The sequence below is a fragment of the Macaca fascicularis genome, chromosome 6 (assembly GCF_037993035.2).
Source record: "Macaca fascicularis isolate 582-1 chromosome 6, T2T-MFA8v1.1".
Lineage (NCBI taxonomy): Eukaryota > Metazoa > Chordata > Mammalia > Primates > Cercopithecidae > Macaca > Macaca fascicularis.
The window spans coordinates 82,850,823-82,863,355 of record NC_088380.1 but is presented as its reverse complement, the minus strand read 5'-3'; the positions used below and the strand labels follow the sequence as shown (position 1 = coordinate 82,863,355).

Sequence of the window (12,533 nt, the reverse complement as noted above, 5' to 3'; positions counted from 1 at the left end):
CCTAGCCTCAGTATTCTGTTATAGCAACACAAAATGGACTAAATCAATTAGGGATCATCATTTCCACATGAAAATGAGGAAACTGAGGTGGTATATCACCCCTGGCCACACAGCTAGTGAGTGTCTGGCCTCAGGCTTCTATTCCAGGTCTGCCAACTCCAGATGCAGTGAGAGATAATGCAAAATCAGAGTCATTCCTAGTGCGGTCAGTGCTTAACAAACGTTCATTCTCTTTCCTCCCAGGTGCATCCTGTAGCTTTGATAGATCTCTAATTTCTTAATAAATTTTTATATGTAACATCCTATACAGCAGGAGGTCTGTCATACTGCCCTCATGTGGCTTATTTGGGTAATAGTTTTTTTTGTTTGTTTTTTAAGTTTAATGCCAAGTATGTGTTATTTAAAATGTGTCTCTAAAGTCACCTAAATATGTGGAAACTTTGGGAGTTTGTATGATTCTATAACCTCATTATGTAAGAAATGGTACTTTTTCTTTTCTACTGTCCACTTTAATGTGTAACTCTGAGCCCTCACCTGGCTGGGAAGATACTTAACTTTAGTTACTCTAGTAACTTCTACCCTGTCTTTGCCAAGATCCCCTATTCCCTCTGTTGTCTTGGAGGAGAAAGCTTCTCTTCCTTGGTATTGTACATAATGAAGCTTGATTTCACTATCATGTCAAGAAGGGAAGAATTTTTTTCACAATTATTTTTTCCATCCAATGCTCTGTTTGCAGAGACTTTATCAGCCACTAGAGAAATACTCAGCTTTCACACTTAAGAAAGAGATGTCATTGCCAGGGAGTGGAATGTTAATTCATTTTCCAGTTTAAATTGTAGAATTTTTTTTTTCCAAGAGGAAAAGAAAAAGGTCAGATTTTGTCCCCACTTATAAGGAGCGTTAAGTCACGAAGTAAAATTCACTTAGTTTTCTCTTCACGTATGGGGAAGGTCCCAGCTTCCATGGACTCATTTTCCCATGCTATACAAAGTTACAGAGGTGTATTTAAAGTTTAGTGGATTATTTAGCATAGGGATCTCTCCAAAGTGCATATCATCTAGGGTCTGCTTTGTTTTCCAGTGGCCCTCTCGATGGAGGATTTAAAGGTAGATATGTGTCACACTGGGCCTTAGTTATGTCTGAGTAGTGAAAGGCAGTGTCAATGGGAAAAGGGAATTTAGGGTGGGAAAAGGCCAGGAATTTTCTTTTTTTTATTATTATTTAAGCACCATTTAATAACAATGTACATACAGTCTCTGTTCTTAAATGTATTTAAGAGTTAACATCATCCTCATGCCAAGACCTAACTGTGTTTCAGATAACGGAGGGCAGACTTTGGCAGGGGGTAATAACTGGCCCCTTCGAGGAAGAAAATGGAGCCTGTGGGAAGGAGGCGTCCGAGGGGTGGGCTTTGTGGCAAGCCCCTTGCTAAAGCAGAAGGGCGTGAAGAACCGGGAGCTCATCCACATCTCTGACTGGCTGCCAACACTCGTGAAGCTGGCCGGGGGACACACCAATGGCACCAAGCCTCTGGATGGCTTCGACGTGTGGAAAACCATCAGGTACCTACATCCTGCCCTTTTTCCTCCCAGGACAGAAAGTCCAAGAGCAACCTGACTCCAGTGAGCAAGAATGATAGCTTTTGTGTTAAAGTGATAGTTCAGCTTACAAATACATGATTTTTAAGAAAAATAAATGCCTTTAGAGATATTGTAAGGATATATATTTGTAAATTATAAATTTGAGATTATGGGCCCGTGTTTTACGTGAAGAACAAGATTGTCCTCAGCCCATCCCCCTCCATGGAAGGTCTTTGAAGCTGTGAAGTTTTGCTTAGAAGTAGGCTAGCGTATTGTTAGCTTCCTGCAGGGGGTCAGGGGACTTGTCCTGTTGCCTGCTGGAAGAATGGAGGGCAAAACAGTGGGGGAAAAGCTGGGATAGGAACTAGGGATATGTTTAGTCCCATGTATTAACAAGCATCTAACAAGTACCTACTATGTGCCATACCTTGTTCTAGATACTGAGAAATTAGGAATGAACAAGTCAGTCAAGATCCTGCCTCTCAGAAAGCTGTATTCTAGTCAGGGAAAAAGGTGTTGGACAAATGAACACACAGATGGGCAAGATGACTGCCAGTGGTGATAAGTGCCAGGAAGGCAAAAAGAAGTAGTATGTTGTGATAGATAGAGCGCGCTGATGTGAAGGAGATCCATCAGGGAGCAGAACCCAGACTCAGATTTGGAAATCATGGTGGTCTTTTTCCTGTTTAACCCCCACAGTGTAGAGCAATGGCCCCCAAGGTTGGGAGGCACATGCCTTAGAGAATGCAAGATGTTCCCTTGGCGTAAAGGAAGAAAATGTCAATATTTTATTTTATTAATATCTAATTTCATCTCATCCTTTTTTAAGTATATGTTTTATAAGATACATAATATGTTAGTAGACTTGTACATAAATCTAATTTATAAATAAATATGCATATATTGGAGGTATTATTTTTATGGGTGAAATGACACCTGTCTAGTGCAATGGTTTTCAACCTCTGTTTGGTGTTACAGCTCTGTTTGGGGGTAGCACCTGACTGACTGTCCCTTAGTGGCCAGGGGGAGAGGACTTCCTCATGCCATCTCTTCATCCCACTCGAGGTGTCCCAGCTCAAGAACAGTAGGTTTCAGGTTTCTAGTTAAAGGAAATACACAATGGAGTATTTAGGAGTAAAAAGCCATGATGTATTTAACATATCCTCAAATGGTTCAGAAAAAAATTGTGTGTGTGTGTGTGTGTGTGTGTATGTACATGTGTACAGAGAGAATTCAAATGGACTGCAAAATTAAATAAAAGAATGTAGGTAAGGTGCATAGGTATTCTTTTGTTATGTCTTATTTTTGCAACTTTTAGTAAATTTGAAATTATTTCAGAATAAAAGTATTTTAAAAATAGGAAGGTCTGACAGTACTGCACCCACATTTCCAGAAGGCCAACAACTGACTACAATCAAATAGCTGCTGCTTTCTGTAGATGAAGTATCCACCCTTCAAATCTTCAATCTCTATTGCTCCTGAGTTCCAATACAGGTCCACTACACTCATTTATGTTACCTACCTAGTCTCTGTAGGCATTTAAGTTTATGGTCCGTGCTGAACATAATCATAGTATTCACCATTCTGGAAATACCATGCTTTAACCAATCTGCAGTTGCAAAATATATAGATTATTTCTTATCTTTTTATATTATCAATTTTTCTGGAATTAATAATTAATGTTAAAAAATAGTAGGGTTGGCCAGGCGCGGTGGCTCAAGCCTGTAATCCCAGCACTTTGGGAGGCCGAGATGGGCAGATCATGAGGTAAGGAGATCGAGACCATCCTAGTGAACACGGTGAAACCCCGTCTCTACTAAAAATACAAAAAACTAGCCGGGCGTGGTGGCGGGCGCCTGTAGTCCCAGCTACTCGGGAGGCTGAGGCAGGAGAATGGCGTGAACCCGGGAGGCGGAGCTTGCAGTGAGCTGAGATCCGGCCACTGCACTCCAGCCTGGGCGACAGAGCAAGACTCCGTCTCAAAAAAAAAAAAAAAAAAATAGTAGGGTTGAGCAGCCTAACATTAGTTTTTACAAAGGAAGTTTGATAGCTATTCAAGTTTAAACTTTGAAGTCCTGTGAGTTCAGGAATGGATAGAAGAAATGTTCAGCCAGGCCGCTCAACCTCACACAACATGGAGTCTATTGGTTCTTCTCTAATGGGCCTCACCCAGAAGGGTGAGACTAGGAAAGGTCCTCATCTCTTACAAACCCAAGGGAAAATCTGATTTCATTAGTTCTATTACCTTCTTTCAATTATTTTGCAACTCAAAGTTCCATGTTTTCCTTGGAGAATTTACTAATTTTTAAAGATCACTTTTCAAGCAGCAACGTTTATAGTATTGGGTAGCCATTTCTTCACCATTTCTAAACATTATTTTGGTTCTTATGCGTCATATTATTTTCATATTATTTTCAAATCCTCACTAGCCTCAAATTGTTTCCTCATATTCTTGCCCGAAAAGTTGATTTGTCAGTTTGGAGACAATGATGGGTTTATGACGTGTCCTTTCGAGAACTCTCTACAGCTTCCAAGTCACGGAAACATTAATGCCACTGAACAGCTCAGCTGAGAAACAAAGCAATAAAGCCTTTTCTCTCACCAGAAATTTTGAAACTTTGTGCTCATTATTTGCTCATTCATATGAGATGACTTTTTTCTTTTTCTTTAAAACATTTCTGCGTCTATCCATGATCTAAACTTTATATGTTAAATTTAAATTTATTTTCCCCGAGTGTGAGTACTATATGTAATTGTAGATAATTTGCAAACTACAAAAAATAAAAATAACTGTCTGGGCACGGTGGCTCACGCCTGTAATCCCAGCACTTTGGGAGGCTGAGGTGGGTGGACCACCTGAGGTCTGGAGTTGAAGACTAGCCTGGCCAACATGGTGAAACCCCGTCTCTACTGAAAATATAAAAACTAGCCAAGTGTGGTGGTGAGCACCTGTAATCCCAGCTACTCAGGAGGCTGAGGCAGGAGAACCCAGGAGACGGAGGTTGCAGTGAGCCGACACAGTGCCACTGCACTCCAGCCTCGGCAACAGAGTGAGACTCCGTCTCAAAAAAAAAAAAAAATAATAATAATCACTCAAATCTTACCTAGAAACAACTACTATAAACATTTTGTCATATTTCCTTATAATTTTTCTTTTCAGCATTTTTTTACTACATCTTTTTTCCTTATTTAACAGACCATTGGTTTTTTATTGTGTCATCCAAGAAACTCACTGCAAACACTATTTGTCACTGCACATTCGAGCGCATGGATATACCTTGATATACTTAACCTTCCCTTGACTTTCTTTTTTAGTTTTTAAAAACAATAGCTCTGAAATGAACTCTTTCTATATGAACTCTTTGTCTACATTTTGGATTTTTTCCCTTAGATATAAATGATTTGAAATTAAATCACTGAGCTAAAGAAAGTGACCAGTGTTGGGGCTTGAAAAACAATACCCCAAACTGGAGGCCCCAGAAGCAGCCTCTACAACAAAAGTTTTTCTCTGACTTCCTCCTGCTCTCTTGTCTCTCAGTCTCATTTTTTCCTGAGGCAAGCCATAGAAACTAGAATCCTTCTTCCCCAAGGCAGGTCGTAGAAACCAGGACCCCTTCTCCCCAGGGCTAATCATAAAACCTAGAAATATTATTCTAATTTTCCCTCTGCCCTATTTGTGTGAAAAGTGGCCATGAAAAAGTTATCTGGCCTACCTTGTTTAACTGTAGGTCGTAACACTCCCATTCCAGAGCGGGTCCTACCCCACACCCAGAAGGAAGGAATGCATGCCCAGAGAGGCCAAGAAGAATCTAGACAGACAGGCCTTGCTGGGTTTCGCCACTCAGGCTATTAGCATTAGAGCATACCCTTTTGTCCAATTATATTTCTACACGGCTGTCCATACTTTGTTAAACCTATACATAAAAATGAACGATTTCCTCTATATCTTTGGGTCTTCTTTCTAAAGACTCCCATGTATACACATTAAATAAATTTGCATGCCTTTTCTCCTGTTAATCCACCTTTTGCGAGTTGATTTTTCAGTGAACTTTCAGAGGGCCAAGGATGGCCCCTACATTATTTTAAAAGCATTTGATAAACATTACAAAACTGCCTTCTAAAAAGGTTGTGCCAATGTTCTCTTGTACAAGTGTAGAAAGTGCTCATCTTCCTCATAGCTTTTCCTTATCAAGCTTTTTAAAAAATCTTTGCTAATATTATAGACAAAATGGTCTTGTATTAACTTGATTTATTATTATTATGGAGATTAATGTTTAACTTTTTAGATTCCATTTGTATTTTCTCTTTTGAAAGTATTCATTCCATGTGCTTGTACACTTATTTTACTGAAAAGTGGGTGTTTTCTTATGGATTTGTTTGCTCCTTTATGTCAGGCTTTTTGACTGTTGTATTTCTTGCAAATATTTTTCCTTTTTTTGTGTGTGTTTTTATTTTGTTGATGTCTTCTACATGGATGTCTTTCCCACGTTTATTTGTCAATGAAATGCTTTTCTCTTGCTTTTTTGTTCAGAAGTCTTTTTCTCAGCTTCAAATGTGCTAAATGTCTACATTTTCTTCTAGGTGTTGTGGTTTGAGTTTCTTCCATGTATTTCTTTTTTCTTTTTTTTTTTTTTAAGACAGAGTCTTGCTCTGTCACCCAGACTGGAGTGTAGTGATATGATCTGGCTCACTGAAATCTCTGCCTCCTGGGTTCAAGCAATTCTCATGTCTCAGCTTCCCAAGTAGTTGGTATTACAGGTATGCATCAACACACCCAGCTAATTTTTGTATTTTTAGTAGAGTCTGGGTTTCGCCATGTTGGTCCAGCTGGTCTTGAACTCCTGGCCTCAGGTGATCCACCTACCTTGGCCTCCCAAAGCGCTGGAATTACAGGTGTGAGCCATTGCGCTCAGCCATAATTCTTAAATTGTTGCAAGATGGTGTGCGTGTTATGTGAGGTCAGTATCCAAATCAGAGGAGTAATTTTTTTTGCAGTTTTTTAAGATTATAGGTCTCTTTGAGACCAATGAAAACTGTGAACTTACAGGAAAAAAGTACCTAAACATAGGCACAAAAATCTAGATATTACCTATTTTATGATATTAGAAATTGATTATACATTCTTTTCTAAAACATTCTTTACAAGCCTATGCCCCTTTTGCTCGTTTTAATGCAAAACTTAATGCCCACTTCATGGTAAAAAGGAAATAAAACAAAAATGTCCAAGCAAAGCAAATCCTGAACTTTAATTCAGGTTATCATCAACTTTCAATGTAAAGGCTGTAGAGGTTTGGCTTGGAGTAGGAGAAAGCTTTGAGTGATTTTGAGGTGGCAACATTTGTGGCATGCTTGATATCCAGTCAGTTTTGATTTTTGTTTTGTTTTGTTTTGGTGGCAAAAATGTTGTAAACCCTGGCTTGCATAAGGACGTAATAGCACATGGAATCAAAGCTTTATAGCACACTTTGCCAGGTGAGGGTAGGATTGAATCGAAAAATAATCGAATTCATTTTGAGTCCCAAATTTACTGAGGTTATTATCTTTGGCAGAGTTCACATCATTGATGTTTGTCCATATAGCTAAATTTTGGATTATAAATCCACATTTCAACCTTAAGATTATGTTGATCAGAAGTAACCTTTAAGAGTTTGGCTCATGTTTGCTTCTGACTGCAGAGAAATTGGGAAAAGTCTAATCACTCTTAGCTCCAAATTGCAGATCTTTCTTCGGTGTTAGCTGGTTCTCCTAGCGACCAATCTGTTATGCAACTGGGGCACATTGTTCTTCAGCAGCATACATAGTGGTGACTGCAGGGCTTTAACCAAAAGATAGGACGAAAAGTATTGCCCAAGTAGGCTATAATGGGCTTTCTTTTTTAATTATTATTATTTAAAAAGTACAGTTTCTGCCCAAAGTTTGATCATGCATTTCAAGACCTGGTTTGTGGAAATTCAGCAAATTTCTATTTAGAAAGAAAAAAACTGCTCTCATTCTGTTCCCATTGCTTGAGAAAAATTCCTGAAATAATAATTCAGCCTCCAGCCTAATGAAGTTGGTGCTCCTCGCAGCATTAGGCAAGCCTTCTTTCAGAATCGGTGGCAGGACCTTTGGCACCCCTGCCTGCTGATACAGAAATCGCCCAGTCACATTGACGTCTGGTGTGTCTTTTCCAAAGCAGCAAAAACAAATGGACAGCCAAATGTCAGAGACACCCGATCTGTGCCCAGAGATCTGAAACTTTTTTTCCAGAAATGGAAATACCACTTTCAAGATGATGGTAGTTTTTGAAAATTTGAAGAGGCTCATGAAATAGGAATGCCAGTAACGGATGAAAAACAGTTGTCTGTGCTGAGAGCATCAGAAGTTTTATTAGCTGTATAGTTACAAATTTCTCTTAGGACTGCTTCAAAATATTAAAATGTTAGAAGAAATAGCAGTTCTGGAGTGGGTGACATTATTTACAATAGGAGCTCCTTCAACTCCTTCCGTTTTTCTTCTTTCCAAGCCACAGACCATGTTTGCCATTTCTAGGGGACACGACTTCTCTAAGCTCTTTCCGATTCTGTGTAGTTTTTCTGCTTTTCAACTCCATAAGTAGCCTATACGTTGTTTGAAGACATTTCATAAGGTTGGTTGACAAGAAGGAAAACCAAAGGGTTAAAACTTTGCAAGTTTCTTTTTAATTATTTTATCTTTAATTAAACAATGTAAAACATAAGCAGACCAGGCGTGGTGGCTCATGCCTATAATCCCAGCACTATGGGAGGCTGAGGAGAGAGGATTGCTTGAGCCCAGGAGCTTGAGACCAGCCTGGGCAACAAAGCAAAACCCTGTCTCTACAAAAAATACAAAAATTAGCTGGGTGTGTCGGCACACACCTGTAGTCCCAGCTACTCAGGAGGCTGAGGCAGGAGGATCGCTTGAGCCTGCAGTGAGTTGTGATCATGCCCCTGCACTCCAGCCTGGGCAACAGAGCAAGATCCTGTTTCAGGAAAAAAACCAAAAAGCAAATCTCCTGATCATAATGGTAGGATTTTTTTTTTTAATCATCAATGGGAAACACTTTTAGATGTCATGACAGTGGTGACAACTCAATATTAAAATATCTTAAAAATGTAATATGTCATTATAAAGACTTTTCCCCCACTATCAATATCATTTCAAGAAGAAAGTTAAAGGAAAAACAAATATTTTCACCTCAATGTTACAGATGTCATGAAGCCAAATAAAGCATGATGGTCCATGAGCTAAATGTTAACCTCCGATCTAAAATGGATACTTCAAGAAAAAAAATAAAATAAAATGATACTTCATTCCACATACTAACAAGAGAACTCACACTGATTATTGAATAATATTTCTCTTTTTGCTGACTTATGGCACTATTTTAGGTTTTAAGTTCTAATGAGTACTGTGATCTGTCTTGGGGCCCCCTGTTTTAGCCCACTGACTTATGTGTTCTCATGCTGGCATCTGACTATTGTAATCATTGTCTTTTTCGAGTATATTTAAATATCTGGTAGAAATGGTTATCAGCCTCTCCTTCATTATATTGTCTTTATAAAATTTTCTTGACAAGTCTCACTTTTTAATTTTTCTTGGTGAACTCTAGAATTATTTTGTTAAAAGAAAAGCTTCTCATAAATTATACTGAGTGAGATTAAGCCTGTAAATTAATCTGGCAACAATGTACATATTCATGTTTTTCACTTGGACACTTGAAGTTGTCCCCCAGCTTACTGATGCTCTTTTTATTTTCTCGTTATTTCATTTTACCTGATTCACTTTGCTATAATAGTACTCACCAGTAGACAATAAGCTAATGTCTACAGCATCTTGAACAGAAAGAATTTAACAAGAATTCTGTATATTATTAATATTATTTATGTTTGAATATAATATGTTGAATGTATTTATGTTTGAATGTTAGAATATTAATATTATTTATGTTTGAATGTAATTATTTATGTTTGAATTCTTTCATATGAAAGGATGTATTCTATGGGGAATGGTGCAAATGGTGATTTTTTTCTTTGACCCATGTATTTAGCAGTGCATTGTTTAGTTTCCAAATTTTGGGTTTTTCCCTAGTTATATTACTGATTTCTAGTTTATTTCAGTTGTGATTTTGAGGACCACAAATAATTGAAATGCTTTTTATTATTTCAATTATTATTACTTTTTTTTTTTTAACAGAGACAAGGTCTCAATTTGTCACCCAGGCTAGAGTACAGTGGTGCAATCATAGCTCACTGCAACTTCTGCCTCCTGGGCTGAAGCAATCCTTCCACCCCAGCCTCCCAAGTAGCTGGCACTACAGGCGTGTACTGCTACACCCAGCTAATTTTTAAATTTTTATTTTGTAGAGGCAAGGTCTCACTATGTTGCCTCAGCTGGTCTCAAACTCCTGGGCTCAAGCAATCCTCCTGCCTCAGCCTCCCAAAACGCTGGGATTACAGGTGTGAGGCATCGCTCCTGGACTAATTCTTTTAAATTTGAGACTTGGCCTAGCAGATGGTCTTTGTTGTCCATATCAGGTGTAATTGAAAAGAATGTGTATTCTGTAGTTGTTAAGTATAGTGTTAGGTTTTTCTTTATGATCCAGTCTGTAATGTTTTATTTTAGTAGATGAGTTTATACATATTTTTAAGTATTTTTATTTCTATTCTTAGTTTTGTCATTGTTTTGTTACATTTACTTTTTGTCTTTGACCTTTTATTTAGTAGTTGTTTAATATTTAGAAAAATTTATATTTTATCCTACTGTTCATCATTATGCAAATATCTTTATATAATTCCTTAGTCCCTTTTTTCTTACTTAGGTTCCACTATTTGGTTTGTCACCTTTAAATGACATCTTCAGCTTCCACTTATTACCCGTAAGGAAGTCAAGCAACTTATGCAACTTTATTCATTCTCTTCCAGTTTTGCCATTTAAGTAGTAGTATTCCTACTTTATCAGAGCATGTAATATGTAATACTGTTCTCTCTTTATCCACAATTTTGTTTCAGTTTTAGATCTACAATAATATATTCAATACTGACCACCCATCCACTTCTAAAGTATTCGCAATTATCTCTTACTTGGAGGAATTCATCCTTGAATAGATTTCCCAGGATTCTTTGAATTCTTGCATGTTTATTAAAACATTTTGTACAACCTTGATAATTGAACACCAGCTCAACCGGTTAAAATAAAACCTTTGTCCCACACTTTCTTGCTTTGAGTTTCTTGAAAATGTTACCCTAATCTTTACTTGTTTTCTATGTTACTGTTGATAAGTCTAATATCAGCCCGATTTTATTCGTTTGCAAGTGACTTTGTGTTTTTTGTCTGAGCAACCAGATTTTTTGTTATCACTATTATTATAGTTATTATTTTAAATCTAAGAATTTTTCCAGATGTGTCACAAAGGTGACCCTTCTGTGTCAGTTTTCTCAGATACAAAGTGAGTTATTTCACCTTGTATATTCAGATCTTCTTTTATTTCAGAGTTTTAAAAAATTGCAGTTTTAAATATTATATTCCACTGTTTTGTTTTTCTTCTTCAAGAACTCCCAATTATAGGTATTATTGAATCTTCTTTACATAAATTTTGTTTCTGTCAATTTCTCTCATATCCTCTTTGCCTCTTTATTTTTTCTTTATTTTGAATTAATTATCTTTTCTCTTTTAATTTCTATTCTCTACATGCTTTCACATAGAGAATGTCATGTATAATGTCATTTCTAAGATTTTGTCTTTTTTTTCCCAGTTCCTTTCCTTTAAAAAGTGTAATGTCTGAGTTTTACAATTTCTGAATCATGGTTGTTTTTTCTTTAATATTGGCAGTTGCTGATTTCATTATATTTAATTCATGTTGAAATATCCTGTAACAGTTTTCCTCTGCCTTATGACTGTTTTTCCATAGTAGGTGAATGTTTTCATTTGCCAAATTTTTGAATTCTCATTTTCTACTTTTTTTTTTTTTTCTTTTTTGAGACGGAGTCTGGCTCTGTCGCCCAGGCTCTGAGATCGCCCAGTGCAGTGGCCGGATCTCGGCTCACTGCAAGCTACGCCTCCGGGGTTTGCGCCATTCTCCTGCCTCAGCCTCCCGAGTAGCTGGGACTACAGGCGCCCGCCACCTCGCCCGGCTATTTTTTTGTATTTTTTAGTAGAGACGGGGTTTCACCGTGTTGGCCAGGATGGTCTCGATCTCCTGACCTCGTGATCCGCCCGTCTCGGCCTCCCAAAGTGCTGGGATTACAGGCTTGAGCCACCGCGCCCGGCCCTACTTTTTTTTTTTTAACTCATATGGTAACTTTGCATACATGCTAAGTTCTTTTTGGTTTTGTTCATGTTTACATATGTTGGCTTTTCCTGGATCTACGATAGCAGGCAATCCGTAGGGGTGGGATTTGGACAATTTCATTTACTTCAGGTGCTTCAAGAGCACTGTCTATTGCTACAGTGAAGTGCAGCTTCTTTGCTAAATGTAGCCCTTTTCTTTTTGGTCTGCCTTCTCACAATTCTCTGATACTGTGTTGTTGTAATAGAACCCTGATCTTTGGCCATGTCCTTCTTTCCCTTTACCATCCGTCTTCCAAAGAACACTTGTTCTTCAGCTGCTCGTCTCTCAGCATTGGTATCTGCCCAAGGCAGCCACTCTTGTCCTGCACACTTCCTTATCCAAGCCACTTCCTTGGACTCCCTTTCGACTCCCCCCTAGCCAGTGCTTTGATCTGTCAGGTATGAGACCTCTATCAACATTTTGTCCCTTGGGTGCAGCCTTCTCTTTCTGGAGTTTACCTTATCAGACATGATTTGAGTCCTTTCCCCTTGATATGGTTTGGCTGTGTCCCCACCCAAATCTCATCTTGAATCCCCATGTGTTATGGGAGGGACCCAGTGGGAGGTAATTGAATCATGGGGCAGGCCTTTCCCATGCTGTTCTCATGATAGTGAATAGGTCTC

General features: G+C 38.3%; 1 protein-coding gene across 3 annotated transcripts in view; it reads left to right on the top strand.

The window, feature by feature from the left end:
• The window catches only part of ARSB (arylsulfatase B), a 192,796-nt gene that overhangs the window by 91,101 nt on the left and 89,162 nt on the right, over positions 1-12,533 (top strand). For all 3 annotated transcript variants that reach the window (XM_073993672.1, XM_005557233.4, XM_005557234.5), the window contains one exon: positions 1,319-1,562. In XM_073993672.1, the coding sequence (XP_073849773.1) occupies positions 1,319-1,562 (244 nt within the window). The remainder of the gene's footprint in view (positions 1-1,318; positions 1,563-12,533) is intronic.